The sequence below is a fragment of the Oreochromis niloticus genome, linkage group LG19 (genome assembly GCF_001858045.2).
Source record: "Oreochromis niloticus isolate F11D_XX linkage group LG19, O_niloticus_UMD_NMBU, whole genome shotgun sequence".
Lineage (NCBI taxonomy): Eukaryota > Metazoa > Chordata > Actinopteri > Cichliformes > Cichlidae > Oreochromis > Oreochromis niloticus.
Window position 1 is genome coordinate 2731642 of NC_031983.2, and position 25979 is coordinate 2757620.

Here is a 25979-nt window from a genome sequence, read left to right on the forward strand (position 1 = left end):
TGATGGGAATAACGGCGTTACAAGTAACGGCGTTAGTTTTTTCAGTAACGAGTAATTTAACTAATTACTATTCCTATCATTACAACGCCGTTACAGTTACTAACAAGAAAATGCGGTCTATTACTATTTTTCAACAAACCGACGGTTGAAGCTGTGTTCAGCTTACTGCATCTTATATCAGCTGCACGGAAGTAGCTGTCTACGCAAGTAATCTGGACGCTACAGCTTTAAGCAGCTGCGCGCTCAGGGGGCAAAACAATCGCATGAGTGCTGCTGTTTGACTGAGGAAGAATAAAGTAGTCGTGGTAAGCCAATCACATGACTACTTCAAGATGACAAAGCAACAAGGTGATATATACCAGTTTATAAATTGTGTTGATAGGCCACGTAAAACCAGAGTCATGATAAACAATATATACGCGGCATTTTTCCTGAATAGTTTCATCATGTTTACGGTCTAAGGACAGCGCTAGCAAGCACTCTCTGCTTATGACCAAAAAATAAAATAATTTTTTTTTTTTTTTTTTTTAAAACGGGAAGTTTTAGGAGTGACAGCAAGAGAGAGAGAGAGAGAGAGAGAGAGAGAGACAGCAGAAAAAGAGAGAGCGAGATTTGAGATGTGAGATTTGTGACGTTTAGCGTGTTTGGAGTGTGTAGTTAATGTGTTGTCTTGTGTAGTTAGTGTGTAGTGTTGTGGATAGTTTTGTGTTGTGTGTCAGAACAATGAGGCGACTGCTGTCTCCAGGTAGAAACAGCAGTGATACACCTGCTGCTGTCAGACCTGCAGGTATCAGGCTGTGATGTTCTCCTTTATAGTGGACAGAAATGATTTTTTTGGAGTGGCACAAATAATTTGTGCAGCATCTTATTGAAGAACAGCTGATTGTTCTTTAAATAGTTTGAAATGGTTGTTTAAAAAATCAAGGTAAAAGGTAAAGGGATGCAAATAACTTTGTTGTTTGCAAAACTTGTGCATAGGATTTTAAAATTGACAATTTATGTTTGCATTTAAAGTTATGAAATATGATTCATTAAACATGTTTGTGGTTGTTACAGTAAAAATATAACTTTTTCTACTGTGATTTTATGTTTTTTGACTGATTTTAGATCAATTGTGTTAATACAGTATGTCAACATGAAAACATAACTGTAGATTCAGGCATGTGAGGTTGTGCTGAAAAGAATGATACCAAACAAGGCAAAGTAAATAGTTTTTAAAGGTAAAATGTGGAGAGAAAATCAAGAGTAGTTAAAAATGGCCAATTATACCCTGAACCCCAGAGGGTTAACCTTTTTTTTAACCTCCTAGGACCTGCCGTCCACATATGTGGACATCACATTTTTGGTTATTTTGACCAAAATACTCAATTTTGCTCTACATGGGCCTGATATCCACTTACGAGGACATTATACTGCTACTGTTCTATCAAAATTTTAAATGAATATCCTCATTTGTGGCTCTCATTTTTCTTAAAAACAAAATAAGATAAAAAAAAAAAAAAAATCTGGAAATTCTTTGTTTTTACATTCATTGGGCCCCAATCAGCCCAAATATCAAAGAGAAATTAAAAATGCATGTCGTGGAAGAGTTCGGGTCTTAGGAGGTTAAAGTAACGCAATAGTTACTTTTCAAGTTAATTAATTATTACATTATTATTAATACATAATTATACATAATACATAATTATTAATTATTATTACATTAATTACTTTTAGAATATTGTAACTCAGTTACTAACTCAGTTACTTTTTTGAAGAAGTAACTAGTAACTATAATTAATTACTTTTCAAAGTAACTTGCCCAACACTGGAAAACACACAGGTATTTCTGAATGAACTGAACTTGATCTTGTTGATTTCATTTTAGAAATTGCAGAGTTGAACTGCATGAAACAAAAAATAAATAAAACTAAATAAACCCTTAAATTTGTACGTATGTACCTAGAAATTTATGTATTTTTTAAAGAAAATGTTGTTTTCTTAAGTGCAAAAATAAATAAATACATAAATACATACATAATCTCCTGTACAGTCAAATATCAAATTCAAATAAAAGAACAGGAGCCAAGTTTTGTGCTGCTGAAAACAGATGTTATGATGGTGTACATATTAAGTAATAATACTACTACTACTACTAATAATAATAATAATAATAATAATAATGATTCAGTGTCCAGCCTGACGACCCCTCAGGTCAGTCGCTCAGAGTTTAAATGGCCCAAGTAGATTTTTATTGGATTGCGAAAAACATTTTAATTTATATTTTTAAATGATAGCGAAACTCAATTAATACAATAGTTTATATAATCTCACTTTTAATCTGAAAAATGTTACTAAAGCCTTGAAATATATATGACCCCCTTTAGTCTCACCCCGTTTCCTGTTTCTTGTTAACGGCTCCAAGTTAAACTGTGCCAGCGTCATCATCACTGCTGCTGTTATAATATCAGCGTTTTGGTTTAAAAACTGCGTGGGCCTAATGTTGTCAGACTTTTTATTCAGATTATGTCACTACATTCTCTGCTAAAAAAAATATTAAAAGTGCACTTGGTGAAGCACAAACAGGCTATTTCAAAACATCAAGTATAGTTTGGGTGACTTACACGACTACAGGTCAGTACAACATCCGCCCCAATCTGTATATCAATGTCATACTCCACTGTCCCCTCACTGGTCAACAGCACAGAGCTGCTTCATCCTCTGGGGTCGCATCCAAATCACTCGACCAATTTAAGATGACATATCACTGAGGAGCAGTCACACCAAGTCTCCATTTCAACTTGTGTTGAAGGTGCGGACTTCAAAATATATATCAGTTTTTAAAATTGTGTTAATGGGCCACGTAAAACCAGAGTTATGATAGAAAATATATGTGAAGCTTTTTCCTGAATACTATCGTCATGTTTAGAGCAGGAAGGACAGGCTCGCAGGCACACTCTGCTCGCACTGAACCCGTTTACTATTGGTGGAAAAATGCACCAGGTCAAACAAAAGAAGAATGATATGAAAACGTGATATTTGGTTGTTTAGGAAGATGAGAAAGTTGAAGGAGCGAGTGAGTTTTAGCGAGATTTGAGACGAGAGATTTGTGCCACACAGTGTGTTTGGAGTGTAGTCGTTTGTTTTGTGTCAGAACAATGAAGGCACTACCAAATGTCACAGTCGCTGCCAAAAAGCCACCAGAGGCCGTTTGCAGTGTAAACGCAGAGGAGTGATATACCTCCTGCTGGCAGGCCTGTGATTGGCTCCTCTGTCTTGTGGTGGACAGAAACTATTTTTTGGAGTGGTACAAATAAATTCTGTGACAGCGAACTGTCCTGTAATTTTAGTTTTAGTAGTTTGAAGTTGTTGTACAAAAAAAGACAGTGGCTGCATTTTTAGGTAAGTAGTTGCATACAACTTTGCTGTTTGCAAAATTTGTTGATAAGTTTTTAAAATTTACAATTTTGATTTGCATTTCAGTTAAGAAAATGATCTGTTAAACGTGTTTGTAGTTTTTACAGTGAAATATGACTTGTTCCTACTCTGATTTTAAGATTATTGTGTGATTTAAGATCAATTGTGTTAATGTCAAAATAAAAAAAGTTCAGAAATCTGAGGTGAATGAAAAAAATGATATGAAACAAGGCAAGATAAATAGAAATATGAAGGTAAAGTTAAACCCTGGACTCCAGAGGGGTAAACTCCTTCACTTGTCCTGGAGGGGGCACTCCATCATTATCTGGCTGAGAACAACAGTCTTGGACCTGGATGTGCCGACTGTCAGTCCTGCTGCTTCACACTGGGCTGCAAACTGCTCCAGTGTAAGCTGGAGGTCATGACTGATGAAGCCAACACAACCACATCATGCGCAAGAAAACAAAGCTGAAATCCTGAAGCTACTAAAGTGGAGATCCACCAACACCTGGTTAGACACCTGCTGATGGAAACTATGAACAGAAGGAGCTGGAAGTCCACCGGGAACAGGTCCACCATACAGCAGACATTCAGACCAAGTTCTCTCTGCATTTGTATGGGACCATTACCACCCCAAAGGATACTGAGGGATGCAGCTTTTCCAAGTCCACACAACACATACAGACTGCTTGGGAAAACTCCTGTGCATCTTAACGTCCATGAGAGGATAAAGAGCAGGTCAAGTGTTCCACGATCAGGAGGAAAACAGCTCTGTTCCTCCTGAATCTGAGGTCTAACCAACACATGGACTCACGTTTCTGCCATAGATTTTCTTAAAGAGCATCCAAGACACATAACTTCAGATATGGGATACAAATAAAAAAATCTTTCATCGACCTTCAACTAAGGAATTTGTGGGCGGGGGGCCCACCGGAGAGGGGACCAGGGTAGCTTCTTTGGCCGGGCCCCAGGGGCTAAGGGCCAGCCATCAGACTCTGAAGCCCGGCTCCAGGTGGGACCCTGTTAATCCTTTGTCACCCCCATCAACCCTACTGTATCCCAGTGCATGATAACTCATGTACCTGTCCAGGTGAGTCACGCCTTCCACATTTAGAAGAGGGGCTGAAGGAGAATAGGGGGGGCTCGTCAGGAAAGAACTGAGAGAAGGTCTGTTTAGACAGCTGGTACTTTGCCATCGAGGAGGGCTGAAACACAGCGAGAGACAACAGGTTGTGATTAGGGTGCTGCAGCTACAGGTGCATCAGGTGCTGACTTTTATTTATTCTCACCTTTAGTGTGACGATCCCATTCTGAGGCTCGCAGTGCTGCTTGAAGAGTAGCTTCAGTCTCTCTCTGGACAGAGCGCTTTTCTTGCGACTTAATACAAAATAAATCAATTAGTTTAACAACGACAAACTATTTTCTCAGCTCTTCACCATCAGGTGTAATTGCTCTATACAGTGCCTGAGCGCACTCCAACTCAGCCCCCATCAGTGTTTTATTAATGTGTCGTGCTTCACCTTTAGAACATGTATAGTGAAGATATGGAACAAAACACTTGATACAATTCCAGCACTGAACAGTGAACAGACAAGGAAGTCCTCTCACATGCACGGACATCTTTAAATGCCAACAATATCACATCGATTTAGAATTAAGTGTCTGACACAGAGTTTGCATGTTCTCCCTGTTCTGGTATCCTCCCACAGCCCAAAGACCTGCAAGTTGGGTTAATTGGTGATTTTAACCCATCTATTGATGTAAGGATGATAAAGTAGTTGAAGCATACAGAATAAAGAGCTGTACAAATGTTAATTATGTCATTAAAGTCATTTCAGAGAGAAGACTACAAAAAACTGAACATGAGAGAATGAATGTTCATCAGACGGGTGTTACAGATATCAGGTGATATCCAACAGCAGCACACGTCCTCATTTTACTATGGCTAACTTTTGCACCACATTGGCCTCTTCCATATGAACCTGAGCACAGCTGCTGCTCTGTAGCATTACACAGTAATACTGTTACTGCACTAGTAGTTACTGTAAGAAATTTGTGTTTCACAAAGTATTATGTACCACGATGTTTACCCCGTTGAACTGAGCTATTTACAGATTGTTATATTATTGTATTATAAGAATACTTTACATGGTCCCTGAGTTTTACCTGGGAGCTTCTCACCTGATCTGATTGGCTGTGACGGTGAATGGCTCGCTGTGTTTGTTCTTCATCATCCTCACTGTGTATTTAAACACTGATGGACTCAAAGACTTCTTCCTGCTAACACACACACACACACACACACACACACACACACACACTTACTTTAGATCACACTTCAGTAACTTGAGATCGTAACATTGGGATGACCTTTCACCTACTGACCCATTGACTTGTACTGTGGAACTCTGGAAGGCGTTGTGCTCATCATCGCTGTCACTGATGACAATCGTGTCATCGTCAGCCATCTTGCCGTGGCCGTTAACGTCCGGTGCTCGACTAACACTGGAATCAGGCAGGTGTACCTGCAGGATCTCACACACATATCTGAAAAGCAAAAACAGAAAATGACCTCACTTCCCCTGGTTTCACCTTTGCTCTTTAACATAGAAAGATGAGGCTAACTATCTGCAAGTACACAAACATAGATATATTTCTAATGTGTACCTGGCTCCATTACATCCACTGACGTCCACCACCTCCCCAGGAAAGAACCGGTCTTTGACAAAAGTATAGACGTCCTCACAGAGTTCTGTCAGCCTGCAGCATTGGCTCAAAGCAGCTAGGTGGAGCAGAGGCACCACCAAAGACTGAGGGAAACTCTCCAGACTCTGCCTTGCCCGCCGCTCACTCTCCACTGCCTCAAGATAAGTGAGTCCCGCTCGCCCCGTCAGAGCACAGCTCCACACCAAGCTGTTACACAGAATGGTCCTCTCAAAGAACTCACTGAGGAAGAGAAGGGTCACAATCAGATCATAATGCACACACAGCCTCTTTATATTCAACTCCAGTTTCTGGAAACTCCAAGTATGCTTACAAACACACATCAAGTATCTCTCATCTCGTTCACTGTCCTGTATGACATTCAGAACTTATCCAAAGACCAGATCCCTGAAGCAGCCTGAGCCCTGTACTACAAAGCGAGTTCAGCATACACAGGGATCTCTCTTCCAGTTCTTTGGATTCACTTCCCTAACACATGCCATCAGAATACGCAGCTCCATGATGGTGGTGATCAACTGACTAAGCTAGCCCAGGGTTTAAGATAAGATAAGATAAGATAAGATAAGATAAGATAAGATAACCTTTATTAGTCCCACACGTGGGAAATTTGTTTTGTCACAGCAAGAAGTGGACAGTGCAAAAGTTATATAGCAAAATTAGAATACAATAAGAATAAATACAGTACACAACTGTACAGAATAGAATAAAATATACAATAAGATAAAAATAGAATACAAATGCTTTATAGAACTGAGTAAAAATACAACGATGCCAGAAAAGCTTATTGCACTTAGTGTTATTGCACATGTGTGGATGTGTGTGTTTGATCAGTTAAAGTCTTTGTTGTGGAGTCTGACAGCAGTGGGGAGGAAAGATCTGCGAAATCTCTCCGTCCCACACCGTGGGTGCCGCAGTCTCCCACTGAAGGAGCTGCTCAGTGCTGTCACAGTCTCCTGCATGGGGTGGGAGATGTTGTCCAACAGGGATGAAAACTTAGCCGCCATTCTCCTGTCACTCACCACCTCCACTGGGTCCAGAGGGCAGCCTAGAACAGAGCTGGCCCTTCGGATCAGCCTGTTCAGTCTCTTCCTGTCCCCGGCAGAGATGTTGCCACCCCAGCAGACCACACCATAAAAGATGGCTGAGGCCACCACAGAGTCATAGAAGGTCTTCAGGAGTGGGCCCTCCACTCCAAACGATCTGAGTCTCCGCAGCAGGTACAGCCTGCTCTGCCCTTTCCTGTAGAGGGCGTCTGAGTTATGAGTCCAGTCCAGTTTGTTGTTCAGATGAACACCAAGGTACCTGTAGCTGTCCACAGCCTCAATGTCCATACCTTGGATGTTTACTCGTTCAATGTGAAAGGGGCGGTGGAGGAAACATCTAACCAGTCACATGTATGGATAAGTATACAGGCAGTAAAATGACTGATTTTACTGAGAACGATAAAACTATACTATGAGAAAAACGAGAAATGAAACACATACTATGGACTGAAACAACACAGCTGCTGCAGAAGAGTGAGAGTGTTGTATGAGTATATGTGAGAGAAAAGTACTGTACAGTAGTTTAGAATGAAAGGTGCTGCAGGAAGCATGACGGGAAAAGAACCTTCTATAGTGATCAAATCTAAAGCAAAACTGGTGACTGTGTAGCTTAACAGTTTCATGATGAGCCTGGCTCCATTGTTATTTAATCACAAATGAATCAGACATAATATCTCAGGTTGATTTAAAGTAATCCACTGAAGGAAGGAAGTATTCAATAGAATCCGTTTGTCTGCCTGTTTTTTATAGCAGTCTAGCCTCCACAGTTTGAGATAGTTTTAAATTTCGTGTGATGGTAAAAAACCAATAAGAGTTCAAGCTGATTTCATGTTGGTGAAGATCGTATCCATATGAAGGTCAAAGTCTGTGAAACCACAGAGAGAGAAAAGAATGGAGATTGAGTCTAACGCACACCGCCTCGTCTAACATGGTGGAGGCATCATTATAGGATGGCTGTGTATTGCTGCCAGTGGAACCGGGCCACTAGTGTTTGTTGATGGGGAGTGCTGCAAAACAGATCGGACTGCATCTGCAGTGCAAATGATAATGACTACACCAGATATACATGAGGACAGCATTATTAGAGCCAAAGACATGTTAATGAAGAGCTGTTTAAACAGATTAAGAAAGTTTTAACACAGCTTTATCAAACATTCAGTTCAGCACTTTGTACAAGTCAGTAATGTTCACTTTGTCCTTCTGCAGGCAGTTCTTCACCAGGAGGGAAGGGCATTTTTGTATCATTGTCATTTTTTGGGGTTGTTGTCATTTTGGAAGAAAAACCGATGACCCAGACCCGCTTTGGCTGTCTTTCAAAATCTTCTCCCATCATTCTTTCTTCTTGATTCCTTCCACCTTGAGAAGATTCCCAGCTCTGATCTCTCCACAGTATAATACTCCCTCCACCGTGTTTCACTGTGGAGGCTGAGTTCTGTGGGTTGTATGCATCTCTCTTCAGTCTACAAACATAAACATGTCTTCTCCAAAGAGCTCTAGTTTCACATCATCTGACTAAAGGAAGTAACTTCCAGTAACATAATCTTTCTGGAAACCTCAACCTGAAATCTTTATATTATGTTGGAATCGGAAGATCCTTGTTTTAATTTGACTTTAAAAGCACTGAACATTACAAATTAAAGCACACAATTGCTAAAAATGTATACATTTTTCAGAGGACTAATAACATTGGCCCTGGTGGTTTTCTGAAATAACTTGTGTGCAAGTTTTTTAAAAAAATGCTTTCTATAGAAAAAAGCATGTTTAGAAGTTCTTTGTTATAACCAAGTCAGTCATCTGATCTCAGCCTAACAGAGCATACTTTTCCATTAATAACCTCCTAAGACCTGAACTCTATCATGGCATGCATTTTTTATTTCTCTTTGATATTTGGGCATATTGGGACCTGATGAATGTAAAAACAAAGAATTACCTGATTTTTTTTTTTACCTGATTTTTGTTTCTAAGAAATATGAGATCCACATATGAGGATATTCGTTTAAAATTTCGATAGAACAGTAGCAGCATAATGTCCTTGTAAGTGGATATCAGGCCCTTGTAGAGCAAACTTTAGTATTTTGGTCTAAATAACCCAAAATGTGATGTCCACATATGTGGACGCCAGGTCCAAGGAGGTCAAATACAAAACTGAATGCAGAATAACCCACAAGCAGCAACTGAAGATGGCTGCAGTAAAGGTCCAGCAAACCAATGCAAAGGAGGAAACTGGTTGTAGACTTCAGGCAGACACTGAATTTTACATGTATTTACTTATGTAGAGCCAAAACACAACAACAGTCACCTCAAGACACTTTAGATGTTAAGTTAAAGACCCCACAACAACTGCAAGTGTGCACTTCAACATTATATTGTTTGATTTACAAAAGGCTGTGGTGGTGTACAGAAATAAATAAATAAATATTGTGTTTGTCCCAAACATTAGGCAACCAGAAAGCTCCAGGGTTAACAGTAAAGTTATCTGGATAATTCAACCTTCTGCTCTGTAGTACAGGCTTGTACCGTACAGCCTAACTGTTATGAAGCAGACAAACATCCAAAATAAGACTGAGGGTGGTATCCCTTACTAAAGCCAATGCAACGCTGTCTCAAGACAAATTAAAAGTATATATTAAAATCCAAAATTGAAAAATGTAGCAGGAGAGACTGGCCAAGTAAGGTTTGTGTGTCCGAAACACTTCAAGTTTCTTTAGTAAACTCTGTTTCTTCATAGTTTATTAAAATCTGTTAGATTTACAATCTACTTGATTAAAACTAATCAAATGATCTGATTAGCTCCCAGAAAGGGAGAACAGATCCCAACAAACATTTGTACAGAGAGCGTAATAAACACAAATGATACAGGTTACAGGTGTGTCATCAGTTGTATACGTAGACAGATATATTTGCTCCTTCTTTAGTGTAATTTTACATTCTTTGTATGTTCTTGTTTTACTTGAACTTAATTTTCCCAATCATCTCTCTAGGCTACCGCCGCCCCCCAAAACGCACATTAGGAAGCCCAAGCTTGCCTTTATCAATTATGCAACATCTGTTAACTGCCTTGTAGTCACTTTTGGGTTTCAGTGAGAAGACGTCCACAGAATGTGAATCTCTTTTTGAACCTACTTGGCTTTTTGACTTTTAACTAGAGGCAGTTAAAATATTGGGAACTGTTTCAATACGTGGGAACGAGGGATACAAATATGCAGGTGCTAATCTAGAAAACAAACCAGCAGATCCATCAATCATAATAATTATATGCAGAAGTAATTTTCAGTTTTGTCAATATCATAACAAAGGCTCCTCTAAGACTTGTACAGTATGCCAATATGAATAATGCTCAGAAATACAAGTGTACATGTAAATGCAGTCAGTGATTACACCATGTTAACTTCATCAAATGAAAAATTAGTACAATCTGCACATATTATAACTCTATGGCAAAAATATAAGCATGTCTCTATATAAAAAAGCCAAATAAAGGCAAAGGTTTATCTTACTTGAATGCAAATTTGAGGTCTGCCACTTTTTGTTTTGCACCGTTTTTTATTGCTAAAGCTGTCAGAAAAAACAGAAGTTGGGACTTGTCGTGTCATATTTGCCACTATGTTACAATGGAGCAGATGTATGAAGTTACATATAATGTTTAAGTACAGTTACCTAAAATTTGTACTCAAATCTGCCACGATATACTGAAGCAGTCAGCTGAAGACGTCCACAGTCCATTTGGCCCGAGTATCTTCAGACTGACGTCGAGTTTAGCGGAACTGTAACTTCACTTTGGAGTAAAAGCAGAGAACTTCTTTGATTTTTTTCCCCTCGGAAAACTGACCGAGTAAGTTCGCAAACTTCATGTGTGCTCTTAAAAAGCACTTTTAGTGCGCTGGACCTCAGCAGGTGGGTGCAACAGACTTGAACTATGAACGGATACCGAGCCTCACTACATCAAGCTAACAGCTAAAACTAGCTGTGCTAACCGCCGGCTCACTGACAGCTTTAGTGTTAGCTTACCCAGCTAACCCACTTTAGCTTCATTTGGCTAACTGACTTGGATAACATTACACCTGCCAAATCCCACCTTCAAACCCGACTACCTGCTTTAACCTACGTTTTAATGGCGCGGGAGAAGGGGGGGCATGCATCCCCCCGCGCAAGCCCACAAAAGTTTTCTTGGTTTTTTTTTTTTTTCAAGACAATAAAGTTGTTTTTTGTTCATCTTGTTTGGAAGTTTGCCAAGCACCAACTGTCAATGAGACATAGTTCAAACTTCAGTTCAAGTGACTCTTTAAAGAACCCCCCAGGTGAGACAAGTGGCTGTAAGGTACTTACTCGTAGGTCCTGAAGATTTCGTGCGTAATTTTACAGAGAAACACCTCCTCGTCTGGTCGTAGGTCCGCCGGGGGTTTCTGTCGGATGAAGGGTTTTCTGTGGAGAAGCGGCATCTTTCAGCTCCGCTTCCACCGGCCGCACTTAGAAAATAAGAAGAAGGAAACTGGATCACAATATCCGAATATCAGACCTAAACTCTGACCAAACACATCAAAGTAAAGTAAACCCGGAACCCGGACTGTGAACGCGGCGGAGATTAACCGAGTGGTAGGAGACAAGAGGAGGTGAGCGGGTCTTTTGTTAGACGCGCTGATAATCTGACCACATGGAAGTGTACTCCTCACCGTGTAAATCGACACACTCAACTCTTAGAGAGTAAAATAAAAATCAAAAAAGCCCACATCCACTCGCTCCTAGTGGAGAACAGCTAAAAACACGTTTCTGATGGTCTTTACCGAGTTGTGTAACAAAGAAGCGATAATACGCCGTCCAATCTGAGGAAGAAGTCCCGGGCTGAAAAGCCGCTCACTGGCGGCTTGTTGACCAAGTTTTCGTGTACTTCACGGACCTACAACGAGCTGGGAAATATTACGGTTTCGCTTAATCTGCATTCTTCACTAAATTAAAAGCACTACTACCACCGTTTAAAATTACTCTGTTACAAATAGAAATACTACATCTGAAATGTTATTAAAGTAAAACTATGTAAGTGTAATTATGAAATCAGAAAAAAATAAAGTACTAAAAGAACATATGATGGACACTGAATGAATTATTTCCAAATAGTTCCAAACCGGTCTCCCTGACCCATCACACCGTCTCTACTCCACAGTTATGATTCAGCAGAGCTCCCTCTCCGTCAGATTGATTCAGCTTGGTTCTTACTATTCTCTATAATGCTGTGTCATAACTATTCATTCAGATGATCCCAAAACAATTTTTGTACTATACCTTCATGCAGGTGTATTTCTGAGATTTATAGTGTACATATAATTCATTGCACTTTGCATCATTTACACAATGTTAGTCTTACTTTTACTGTTTTTAACTAACTTAATTTTTACTTTTCTTTGTTTTTTATCATTCCTATAAATCTCATAGTATAAGGCTCTCACCAGGTGCAGCAGTTTCCCTTGTGGGCTCAATAAAGTATCTCTCTATCTAGTTTTTGGTCTACTGATTCTATTGCTGTTACTGGTTCAAAGGGGGCTGTGATTCACTATTGTGTCACCGACAACAACTTATTGTTATTTTTATTAATCGGCTCTATGTTTTTCTTATTTCATATTATTTGCTGTGTATAAAAGCAATAATTACAAAGAGCCCAGTGACACAGACAAAAAATGTGTTTTTTCTTTTTCAAACAAATGTGTTTTAAATTTATTAAATGTACAGTTTAACAAAGAAAAACATACTTAAAAATGTGTGTGGGGGGGGGGAAGAGAAAAAAAATTAAAATAACACATTGTTAAGAAGTCCATGACAGTGTCACACCATATTTTGGATGTATTAAATCATCATGGCTGCACAGTAACATAAGTGTTGGGAGATAAACACAGTGCATAGAAACATAGAAAACGTATAAAAATGGCAGCCTGTGCGGCTGAGCAGCTGAAATTCTACCAAGAATATTTACTTCAGAATTATAGCAATGAACTATGATTAAAACAATAAAGCAAATACTCATAAAAACAAAAAGTGGAACTAAACTAAACTCCAGAACATGATCACAAGATGCAACAGCAAATAAGAGAAAAAAGAGAAAAAAGAAAAATAGAAGTATATCACGTTATAACGTGATATACTTCTATTTTTCTTTTGCCTGGGTGGCAGCTCTACGCTTCCGTAGAAAACCGCTTACTAAAACATTAAAAGACTTTGTTTCTAAATTGGTTAGCTTCACCCAAATGCACCATCCAGAGACTTGGTGGGAGGGTTTTCCTGTCTTCCTCAAAGGCTGTTGGTCCGCTGACCTGCCATGTTTTATCTGCCAACCAACCAGTCTTTATGAAAAGCCCCCCCACCTCCTTTCCGCAGCTACACAGAGCCGTAGATTGGAGACGCGCGTCATCATGGTTAATTCCTCGTATTAGTTCCCGGAAGTCGGCAAAATGCGCTAGCCGCGCCCATATCAGCGCATAAGTTTGACATGCACGTGTAAAAGGTAAAATGTTTTTGAAGAATGACACTGTATGTTATCAGCGTCCTTAGATCATATGAATTTGTGAATGAAAACATGTTAGTGTTTTTTCCACAGAAAATTAGTAGTGTTTTAAACAGATGACAGGTTAGGCTAGGAAACATATTATTAACCAGGAATAAGCACTTAATGATAAATGATTATATCTTATTGTTATTTCAACCAACAATATAAAATCAGAAAAAAAGGGCTTCAAAACTTACTTATGACCTATTATGATAAAATGATAACTGCACAACAATCAGGGGAAAAACTGTATTTTTGTGACATACAGCTGTAAATAAAGATTAAAATAGCAAATGTAGGAAGTTTTGTAAACAGTGCTTTGCTTTTGTGGTCCTGATGATTATTAGCATCTGTTTTATCTTACAGTTTTAAACAACTGTACCACACTAATCTTACAATACAATATTACAATATTAGTATATATTGATTACACGGTTTCATAGTAACTGATGACACTTGTCAAACATCATCAACCACGCCTCATGTCCTGATGCACTTACCTATTCCAAGCTTGTACAGGTGTGGACTGCATTTTCTGTCTTTTTGCTCTTCTAACTCTGTCAGCACAAGAACCACAGGAGGTCTCAGGCTGGAAACTCTGCACTGAGACAGCAGCCTGAGCCTGAAACTCATCTCCCTCAATGCTTCTGCTGCTGCTGCCCATTTACCTGTTTTTGTTGTTGTTCGCTTTCTTGCGTGTGTGTCATGGCCTTTCTGCTCACTGAATTAATTAATTGTAAAGGACCATACACCCATGGGTGTATGGTCCTTTACACTATATATTAATTAATTCAATTCAAAATTTAATTTATTTGAATTCAGTTCAGTTTTATTTATATAGTGCCAAATCACAAAAACAATCAGGATTCAACTTCACTGTCATTACATATGTATAAATACAGGGTAAGAAATACAGTTTGCATCTAATCAGAAGTGCAAGAGCAGTAAGTGCAATAAGAGCAGCTTATATACAGATAAGTTAAGTAGAGACCAAATATACAGATGTACAGACCTAATGTTGTATTCATATGTATATGTATATACAGATAATCTCTATAGCATACAGATGTTCTATATTGCTGTACAGATGGACAGATATACAGATGTAGCGGTGTGAGGTAAACAGATATAGAGAGTGCTATGAATATATCTACAGCAGTGGAAGCGTAGAGCTCTGAACAGACCATAATAGTGAACAGTGTAGGCACTATAACAGAGACTCTGTCAGTGTCCTAAACTATAGCAGCAACCAATGTGAGCATGTGGTGAATGTTGAGAATGAATGACAGTCATGATCATGGTCATTGGGAGGGATGGGGGGAGGAGGAGCATAGAAGGGTTAAGTGAGTGTGGATGGAAAGGGTCAGCAGGGTTCAGTAGGGTGACAGCTGTGGGGAAGAAGCTGTTCCTAAACCTGCTGGTTTTATTGGTTTCTTATTGGTTTCACTCTGGGACTCAGCAACATATCAAAGACATTATATTCTGCAAATGAATTGTGTGCATGTCAGATGTTTGTGCATGTTCGAGGTATTTCTCATCTTTGTTGTGATCAGTCTTGGGGTCGTTAGTCAAAAAAAGTAATGTATTACACATATTACACAGAAGACTTTTCTTAAAAGTAATTTGTTACCCTACTTGTTACTTGATAAAATAGCTGAAACACACTGTCTCATAATTACCTACCTCATTTTACCTTGCGTCATTTAAAAAAAAATAAAAGTAATATCCATATCCATGCTGTAGACAATATTTTCCTTCTCTGGCACACAAACTGAAATCCACTGATCCACAAGTGCAAATGAACCAATCGATCAAGAGGGATCGATATGCATGCAAACTAACAATTCAACTAAAAGTTGAACTACTGGGTACTACTCGAATCCCATTTGTACCTCAAGGCGCTTTATATTGTAAGGTAAAAAGACCCTACAATAATACAGAGAAAACGGAGAAAACCTTAACAATCATATGACATATGCGTTTTGGCAACAGTGGGAAGCTCCCTTTTAACAGGAAGAAACCTCTGGCAGAACCAGGCTCTGGGTGGGGAGGCCATTGCTGCAACTGCTTTGGGGTGAGTGGACAGGACAGAGACTGTGAAAGAGACCCAGAGATTAATAAAAACTAATGATTAAATCCAGATGTGTCATCGGACCTCCCACAGACACGAACGGAGGAGGGGCCAAAGGGCTGGAGTCCAGGTGAGACGGAGGTTGCTTTGGAGATGAGGAATTGGTGTTGTCTCTCTGCGGTGCAGTTACAAAACACAGTGGTGTTTTGTGTAGCTTATCTGTGTACTCAATTTAATAAATAACTTAACGGTAACGTCTTATTTCATAGTCTAATCTTCACTGTATGTTTAGGTATTCGCTAGCTTAGCTTAGCATGAAGCCAACCTGCTGGTAGCATGGCCTCTTCACCCAAGTGGGTGTGTCCACACATGGTCGATAGCCCCTGTGCTCTACATCAGTCTCTTATGGGCACACCCATTGTGGGTTGCCTACTCATGGGGGGCCTGAAGGGTAAAACTACTGTAGGGCCTAAATCAAATGGGGGGCAGTGAACTTTTTCTGAGGATAAGTTGATTATCGGTTGCCCAGAAACCCCAGAATAGCCAAACTGCTATGGGCTTTTCATGGGCTAGTCTACATAGGGCCCACATGAGTTTTATATAGAAAACACGCAGTGGGTTACCCAAAGAGTGAAGGCTGAACAGCAAACCCAGTGGAAGAATATGGAGGGGTGGAGAGGTGTACAAGAAACCGGTGCTTATTCACCAGTTTTAAGATCCAGGAAACTCGACCGAGGAGCGGGAGAGGGTGAGGGACTCAACTGAGAGCTAAAACACCTGAAGACTTGCTTCAGGGCTGTCCAGAGCCTCCCAGTACCACTGTAGAGGTGTGAGGAGGTTACTCTGACCTGCTGTCCTGTTCTATGTAGCTGTGTCATCTTCCCCCACAGGAGCAGTGAAATCGTGCAACATCCCTGGTGGGTTCCACCATGTGGGTGGAATTCGATGAAACCTCTGATTTATATCATAAATCTAGGCTATATCAGGCCAAGGTGTTGTTGCCGCTGCTGTGCCCTCTGACTCCTTTCTGTTTTCCACAGCATTCGTAATCTGTTTAGTATGGCTGGCTGGCACAAGCGGTAGAGTGGGTCGTTTACCAATCAAAAAGTTGGTGGTTCACTTTGAGAGTACCAGTTTCTCTCTATATCTTGGGTGCAAATCTCGTATGAGAAAAGTCATTCTGCCCTACTTGATGCATGCTCAATCATCCAGGTAAGTAAATCCCCAGAAGTTGATTCTGTTCATCTGTTCAAAACGCTACGTCCAGATGAACAGAATCAGCTTTTGGGGATTCTGCTCTACTCTTACTGCAATTGATCAGTAACACATGTCCCCACAACACTAGCCTTTCTTTTTGTTTTTATACACACAGCTAATTTTTCTACATGTGCTTAAGTGCTAAAGAAATTTCGGTTCTGTTGATGCACATTTCATCTGTCACTTTCCTGAATACTGTCCAGCACTGAATTAGCTTTTACTTCAGACTCAAATATGTATGAAAGAGCAATAATAAGTGACGCTTAACTAAGTGAGAGTAATACTGTATGCCAGTTGCATACACTGCAGTAATGTGTGCATCAATCAACCACTTTTTTAGGTACACTTACACCGCAATTTGCCTTCAGAGCTGCCGTAGTTCGTCTTTGCAGAATTTCAGCTTGTTGCTGGAATCATTCCTTAGAGATTTCGCTCAGCATCACAATGTTTGTCAGATTTGTCGTCTGCTCATCCCAATGGTGCTCTACTGCAGCGGTCCCCAACCCCCGGGCCTCGGACCAGTACCGGTCCGTGAGTCGTTTGGTACCGGGCCGCGAGAGTTGAGGCTCAGGTGTGAAATGTATGTTTTTCAGGGTTTTTATCGGTTTTCAGCGTTATTTTGTTATCGTTTTTATCGTTAACTCGGTTTTCCTGGGTCTTTTCACGTGTGTTATGAATAAATCTTCTTTTTTTGGTACCGGTACTAGTTTTATTTTGTTGTATTTATCCGCGACACCTTAAAGGCCGGTCCGTGAAAATATTGTCTGGCATAAACCGGTCCGTGGCGCAAAAAAGGTTGGGGACCGCTGCTCTACTGGACTGTTGAGGTCACTGGAGTACAGCATTTTTCCAGTGTTTTGTTGTTCAGTTTCACTGAGTCATTGTGAACTGTAACCTCAGTTTTCTGGTCCTAGCTAAAGGAGTGACACCTGTTGTGGTCTTCTGCTGTTGTAGCCCATGTGTTGTGTGTTTATAGATGTTCTTCTCTCTTTTGTAACTAGTGGTTGATTGAGTTAGTGTTGCCTTCCTGTCAGCCTCTGACCTCTGACTTCAACAAGGTATTTTCACTCAGAGAACTGCCACTCCCTGAATCTTTCTTTTTTAAGCCAGTGTCTGTAAACCCTAAAGATGGTTGTGTGGGAAAACTCTTGTAGATTACAGTTTTTCTCAATCTATATGGCACAATTCTCACAGAAAAGTGATGCTTATCACTTTAATGAATGTCCTCAAAACAGTTATGCCATTTTTCATAACACAAACTGACCTGTGCAAAAGACCTCATTTGCTTTGACAATGTGTTACTGGTGTTGCTCCTTCATACATAGATTGAAGTCATTCGATAGTAAAAACTAATTAAATGATGGACAGTATTCAGGAAAGCAATAGATCTAAAATTCTGACTGACAAAGTAAAAACTGTTTTGATGAGTTATGAGATCCAAATGATAAGTGCATAAACACAATAACAAATATATTTAGTAATGAAGTTAATTAGCTTAGCTTATGAGACATTGCTTATATCTTACTGAATTAACCATGGCAATTAATTTTGAGGCTCCTCCATTTGCTGAGTCCCACTTTAAAAAAAAGAAACAGAAAAAGCACACAAGGAAAAGATGTTTTTGAGTATTCCGGTGCAGCTCAGAAGGTGACAATAATACAAATATCGTAAAACCCACAGATGTCGAGGAGGAGTGAAAAGCGACAGACGGCAGAGGGCAGCACTTCACGGAGACCAGTCGGCTAAACAAACGAAGAAGTGTTCTGGTCCACTTCCGGTTATAGCAGTCCCAAACAAACACCATTGAGTTGTGGTTTTAAAAGGCGGATTTATAAGTCACATCGTGCTCAAAATGGGTAAGTTAAGGTCGCATTTTACCCTCACTTTTTATCCCATGATAGCTAAAGTGTTGAGAGACTTTGCGGCGTTTCTCATAATATGTATTTTTATAAAATGTGGAAGTTAGCCTTAGCTGTGAGCTTGGCAGTTTAGCTAACAACCACCCGGCCTTTGAAGTTTATCTAAGTGACAGTAATATTGTATGCCAGTTACATACACTGCAGTAACGTGTGTACAGTTTTCCTAAGAACTAGAGTGGGTTTGTGTTAATCTCAAGCTCACGCGACGTGTACGTGTGAGTGGGGGTCTTGTTGTGTCCTGTCTCTGCTGCTGTGTTGCATTGGAGGCTTAAAACACTCAGAAATAAGAATACACGCGCAGATATCTCACTGAAACTGAGAGGAGAGAGAAACCTGACAGTAATTTCTGTGTTTATAATTACATTAATTTTGACAACTTCTCCAACACCACTGGTTGGATTGCAGCGCCAAACCACGACAGAGCATCCATGGTGTTTTATAGTAGACAATCAGTCATTAACCTCTATATACAAGTTTGAACCAAAGATTTTAGAGTCAGCAATCCAAAAGATATGTCACTCCTTTTTTTTTTTTTTTTTTTTAAGTTCAGTTCTTGTGTAATTTGGTATACCTTTTCTTATTGTTTCCTTTCCTTAAAAATTGCTTCATGACAGCAAATCCTCTGCTGTGACCATTTCTGATCAGGCTTCAGCAAACGACAGAGAGATCAATTGAAGGGTCAGATGCATCTCTCAGGTTCTCGGGAATTTTTTTTCCATTTCTTAAGGACATGACTTTGTTTGTAGGCCTGCTATTTTTTTTTTAACCCTCTACTTTTTACCCCTCAGCTGTAAAAAGCTGACGGGGTATTTTTATCACCCTGCTGGGCCAGGGTCAACACCCAAGTTTGTGGATGTGATAACTCAAGAAATGTTCAAATTCATACCGTAGGTCTAGCTAGAGCTGGGCGATAAAACGATAACGATATGTATTGCGAAATAACTTTTTCTTGATAGAAAAATTAAACTATTGTGATAGGCCTCATCTCTCTTGTCCTCTTAAAAAAAAAAAAAAAAAAAAAAAAAAAAGAAAGAACAGCCAATCCAAATTAAGTAGCGCAGAGCCGAACCAATCACAGCCGCAGCGTCACGTCACGTGACTTGTTACGTACAGCACAAGTGCCAAGGCGCACATGTGTATTTGTTTTTGCAGCCGTGCAGCCCGGGTAATGAAAGAAATGAGTGCGCCGACTAGAGAAAAATCAACCGAGAGCGTGAGCGAAGGTTACCGAAGAAAAAACAGATGATGGTTCCAATTCCGGAGAGCTTGTCAAACGGAAGAGCCACAGAAGTTCCGTAGTGTGAAGGTATTTCGGCTATTTCAAGTCTGACAAAAAACAGAGTAGCGCGCACTGTAAATTGTGCCGAAAGCATGTCTGGAAATACAATAAAGCGGTGCATGCTCAATCTCTGACTGAAAGCGCTAATTCGTCATTCGGCTTTTGTCAGACTAAAGTAACTGTTAAAACTGTTTGAAAAGCTAAGCTATACAACAAGGAGAGATTGAGAATTTCCTTTTAGTTCTCAGTTTATTTGATATTGACAAAAGTTAGTCAATTTTGTCTGTTCTTCTGTAAAACAAACTAAGATTTGTTTTTAGAATTAATATTTTGTTTCTAAGTGGAATTGACAATTTAGTCTGTTTTGTTTGTTCTATTTTGAAACTTAAACGCTTTAGCGGCTGCCTTTTGTGTAGTTTGCAATATTTGCCTTTATTTATCTGAAACTGAAGTCTCATGTTCCTTAAGTACATCTGCCCTGTTGAACTTATTATGGGAAATAAATATTTTAATTAAAACAAGCTGCTAATTATTTCACATTTTACTTGTGAGCAACGGCACATTTAAATCTTACAAATATAGTTATTTGGCTTATATCGTGATATATATCGTTATCGCCTGAAATGAAAAAAACATATCGTGATATGAAAAAATCTTATATCGCCCAGCTCTAGGTCTAGCTATTGAAAATCTCACACGAGTTGAAATCTTAGTCATCTCAACCTCAAGGTCAGATGTCAAACTTTATTAAAAATCTTGTGAGTATAATAACTCAAGAAAGACGGCATCTTGGATTTTTGAAATTGATGCCACAGGTGCATCTGCTCAGTAGATAAGCTAAGATGTGGCTGCAGATGACAGCCTCAGTGGTTTGTGTTCTCATGCTTTGGATGTTTCTGTGTTTTTGCTCTGTCTTTTGCTGTTATCCTCCCATCACTTTACCAGAGAGGAACTCTTAAACATTGGACAGTCCTCTCTACGTATATTTTGTCTGGTTTTCATCGACGTAGACAACCTAACTATGATTCTGATTGGAGGTGCAGTGGTGCTCTGTGGGATTTGCCTTTGACTTTGGAGTGGGCTGTATGATGACCTAAAGTCACATACACACAGCACAGTAAGAACCACTTGGATCTGAACCTGCTCAAGACTGTGGAGATGACTGTGGACCTTTAAAGAACCCTCCCCCCCCCCACTCTCGCCATCTTCAACGTACAGTGCCCACTGTGGACCACCTTAGATTTCTAGGATCCATCTTTTCATGGGAATTAAAATATTCCTCACATACACTGTGTCTGGAAGAAGGCCCAACAGGTTGAACTTCCTGTGGCAACTCAGGAAGTTCAACCTGTCACATGAGCTACCCGTCGTCTTCTGCACTGCCATCATCATCCAGTCTGTCCTGTCCCATAGAAACATTAAGGCAATCACCCAGGGGCCAACAATCTTACTCAAGCTTTTTTCTTTTTCTTTTTTTGAGATATAATCATTATGCTTTTAAAAATCATAATAATAACAAATTATTTTCAATAACACAAGAATTACAAAATAAAACTACTTTTCATTCACATATGGAGAGTAAATGAACACAAAGATCAAGCTGTGTGGAATACCTGAGAGTTCAGTAAAGCTGCTGAATCTCAGGTTAATTTTTAAAGAGACTTACTATTGTGTGTATTGTGTGGGTGTATAAAATGTTTATACATTCACTGGTTACATCTCGTTGTGCTGACAACATGAGGAACAGAGAAATTACACTTTATTCATCCTGTTTGTGGTGTTGGGCCACAAATAATACATTTTAAGGTAGGCAGGAAGGGCCATGATTGGTCCCCGGGCCAGACTATGGGCATGCCTGTTTTAAATGAACTTTATACCACCACAAAGCTAAAAGAAAGTTTACAGCTCAATTTTTAAGTTTCAAGCATCCTGGTTGTTTGAGAATACTGTATTATAGAATAGATGCTTACACACTTCACAATGGTTTTGTATCCTTGCAGCTGTGGCCGTGAGTTCAACATGTCCAGGGCTGTACTGTGGCAGGATGATGGTCAACGGCTCAGTGGAGGGAGAATGTGGTGTAAGTACTAAACATAAGTTATTGTTGATGTAACTTTGTGCCATACATACAAAAGAGAGAGCGGTTCATAATAGAGCTGGGCGATAGAACGATAACGATATGTATTGCGAAATAACTTCTTCTCGATAGAAAAATGAAACCATTGCGATAGACCTCATCTCTCTCTCTCTTCCTCTCTTATAAAAAAAATGAATAGCCAATACAAATTAAGTAGCGCAGAGCTGAACCAATCACAGCCGCAGCGTCACGTCACGTGACTTGTTACGTACAGCTCAAGTGCCAAGCCGCACATGTGTATTTGTTTGGGAAGCAGCCAGCCGCCGTGCCGGCCGGGTAATGGAGGAAATGAGTGTGCCGACTAGAGAAAAATCAACCGAGAGCTTGGGTGACCAGGTTACCGAAGAGAACACAGATGACGGTTCCAATGCCGGAGAGATTGTTGAAAGGAAGGGCCAGAGAAGTTCCGTAGTGTGGAGGTATTTCGGCTATTTGAAGTCTGACAAAAAACAGAGTAACGCGCACTGTAAATTGTGCCGAAAGCAAGTTCCCACAAAGTCTGGAAATACAACAAACCATTTTTATCACCTGAAGCAGTGGCACCCACTGGAGCACGCTCAATCTCTGACTGAAAGCGCTAATTCTGCATCGAAAACAACCAGGGGAATCCCTGTGAAGCAGCAACAGTCAATTGAGTCGGCTTTCTCCAGCGTCTTACCATATGACAAAAAAGCTAAGAGACATAGCGACATAACAAATGCCATAGCCTACTGTCTTGCTAAAGACATGCTACCAATAAACACGGTCGAAAATGAAGGATTCAAGCAGCTAATTAAGGTAATAGATCCTCGTTACCGACTCCCTGGACATAAACATTTCTCTCAGACTGCGCTTCCAAAGCAATATTATATAAGTTAGTCAATTTTGTCTCTTCTTCTGTAAAATAAACTAAGATTTATTTTTAGAATTAATATTTTGTTTCTAAGTGGAATTGACAATTTAGTAGTCTGTTTTGTTTGTTCTATTTTGAAACTTAAACGCTTTAGCGGCTGCCTTTTGTGTAGTTTGTAATATTTGCCTTTATTTTGCCTAAACTGAAGCCTCATTTTAAGTACATCTGCCCTGTTGAACTTATTATGGGAAATAAATATTTAAATCAAAACAAGCTGCTGATTATTTCACATTTTACTTGTGAGCAACGGCACGTTTAAATCTTACATACATAGTTATTTGGCTTATATCGTGATATATATCGTTATCGCCTGAAATGAAAAAAAAACATGTCGTGATATGAAAAAATCTTATATCGCCCAGCTCTAGTTCATAATAATTCAGGTTTTCATACTGAGATCCAGTCATTGTGGTGTAGCAGACTGTTCTGAGGAAAGTTGGAAGCGCTCATCCTGCTTGTTCGAGTTGTGAACCAGTGGAGCCTATCGCACCCTGGACTTTAACTAATCGTAGGCGCAGTGCAGAGGGACAGACAGCCATTCACACATATAGCTAGTTCAGAGACATGAATTGACATGTGGCAGGAAGCTGGAGAAGCCAAACTCTCACAGGCACAGAGAGAACATGCCGTCTCCACTTAGAAAGGTCCTAACTAGCCAGCGCTTTACCAGTGTTCTTATTTTCTGTTAAAATCACCAGTGTAAAATAGATAATGAATAATTTTTTCCTCCCACATGCTGCAAATGCATCATTAATTCCCCCCTCCCAACTGTAAAATGTTCCACCTGGTGCACTGCGCTGAGCATGCGTGTTTATATTCTACCCGTTAGGGAAAATATGGTGACAGACGAGCGAGTGAATGAGACTGCTGTTGATTGGATTTCACAAGGATGATGCAGAACAAAATGCAGTAATTTGCAAAACATGCTGTAAAACTATTGCAGCAAAATACAGCAGTACCACGAAATTATTCCACCAGCTGAAAAGTCATCCACTGCAAAACGAAGAGTGTTTTAAACTCTGCATGTCAGCGTCTCCCCACACACCAAAGAACACGTTAAATAAACCAGCTGTGACACCTGCAGCTGTTCTTGGTCAGTCGTTTTTATAGTCACTGTCTGGACTTTTGTTCCTGTAATCTGAGGTCATCACATTTTTAATTTTACTATTTTTATATGTTATAGGCACAAAGGAGTAACTGTAATTGTTGTAAAGTTCAGTTGTTCTATTTTGTCTCTTGAGCTGAGACTGATGGTTAAAAATGGTTAAAATAAAACATTTGAATTCATTCAGATTTTTTTTGTATTAAAGGTATAAAAAAAACATTGAATGGTGGACTTGAATGAATATAGCAGTGCAATTAAATGAAAGAAAACTTTGAGAGTGGATTTGGATGAGATTAAGATTTTATTAACAATGATGTGTTTTGGCAGGTTTGTCCTCGAGGAGAGCGGGCCAACATGCAGAAAGTGTGTGAGCGCTGCATCGAGTCTCCTGAGATCTATGACTGGCTCTATCTGGGATTTATGGCCATGTTGCCTCTTGTGTTGCACTGGTTCTTTATTGAATGGTACTCTGGAAAGAAGAGGTGAGACAGAATTCCAAAGCTGCTGCTGAACAAAGGAAGTTATTTCTGGGCTGTGTGAAATGACCAAAGTGATAATGTCCACGTATAAGTCATCTTAATGAAGAGTTTATATAATGAACACTCAGTGGCACTTCTGGTCTAATGTGTAATTAATATTGCAAACATATAAAAATATGAATCTATAAAACACATTTCTAAAGGCCAAACATAAAATGTATAAAACAGCAAATGTAAACAACATGTAAAATACTTTTTCTATTAAATAGAAAAAGTAAATAAATAGAATAGTCCCAAATTTGAATTATAGCATTCAGACTTATGCAATAAACTGCTGTTCAAACCTTTGCTTATATGAAAACATGTAACTAAAACAATGCAAATAAGCAGTTTAAGCATACATACAGGCCTAACATTAGATTATATTTAAAATACCAGATGTACCTGAAAGTTTAAACTGTGGCAGCAGTAAGGCTTATGACAAAAACACAAACACTCCATCTTATAACTGTAGCATTATAAGAAAGTCATTATGAAACCATAAATGCAAAACACTTCAAAGAAACAAACAAACAAACCCATGGGTAACATAACCCCGACCCTGGAAAAACTCCCTTTTAAGAAAAGGAAGAAACCTCCGGCAGAACCAGGCTCAGGGAGGGGCGGGGCCATCTGCTGCGACCGGTTGGGGAGAGAGAAGAATCAGATAAATGTACCCGTGTATGATTTCTATAGAACCTAAAACTATATGCTGCCTATATGAAACATGTCTGACTTAGAAAATATTTGTTCCAAGCACAGAATCCTGTGGGATTCCTTGTCTGTGAGGACAGTGTGTTTTCTTTCTGTCATTTGATCTCATGCTCTGCCTTTGTAGTTCCAGTGCTTTACTACAACATGTGACCGCCATGTTGGAGTGCAGTATGTCAGCTGTGGTCACTCTGCTGGTCACAGAGCCTGTGGGAATGCTCACTATCCGTTCTTGTCGAGTGCAAATGCTTTCAGACTGGTACACCATGCTGTACAACCCAAGTCCAGACTATGTCAACACATTACACTGCACTCAGGAAGCTGTGTACCCACTGTGAGTATTACCAGTAATCATTTTGCCAAATTCTACAATTAATCATAAAACAATAATTCCC

General features: G+C 39.6%; 2 protein-coding genes across 4 annotated transcripts in view; one reads left to right on the forward strand and one right to left on the reverse strand.

Annotated features, from left to right (window-relative positions):
- baz1a (bromodomain adjacent to zinc finger domain, 1A) overlaps positions 1-12093 on the reverse strand; it is a 34926-nt gene extending 22833 nt beyond the window's left edge. The window contains exons 1-7 of one of the 3 annotated variants that reach the window (XM_013266070.3): positions 11945-12093; positions 11490-11629; positions 6064-6342; positions 5782-5943; positions 5578-5673; positions 4686-4773; positions 4479-4601 (exon numbers count right to left, since the gene is read on the reverse strand). In XM_013266070.3, the coding sequence (XP_013121524.1) occupies positions 4479-4601; positions 4686-4773; positions 5578-5673; positions 5782-5943; positions 6064-6342; positions 11490-11602 (861 nt within the window). In that variant the 5' untranslated portion in view covers positions 11603-11629; positions 11945-12093. Of the gene's footprint in view, positions 1-4478; positions 4602-4685; positions 4774-5577; positions 5677-5781; positions 5944-6063; positions 6343-11489; positions 11630-11833 lie in introns of all 3 variants that reach the window. The other 2 variants (XM_013266068.3, XM_013266069.2) reach the window with 2 other exon arrangements.
- Positions 12094-18708: 6615 nt separating this feature from the next.
- The window catches only part of jkamp (jnk1/mapk8 associated membrane protein), a 13868-nt gene continuing 6597 nt past the window's right edge, over positions 18709-25979 (forward strand). Inside the window, exons 1-4 of the mRNA XM_005477696.4 lie at positions 18709-18879; positions 22222-22301; positions 24683-24837; positions 25712-25918. Coding sequence (XP_005477753.1) covers positions 18876-18879; positions 22222-22301; positions 24683-24837; positions 25712-25918 — 446 coding nt within the window. The 5' untranslated portion in view covers positions 18709-18875. The remainder of the gene's footprint in view (positions 18880-22221; positions 22302-24682; positions 24838-25711; positions 25919-25979) is intronic.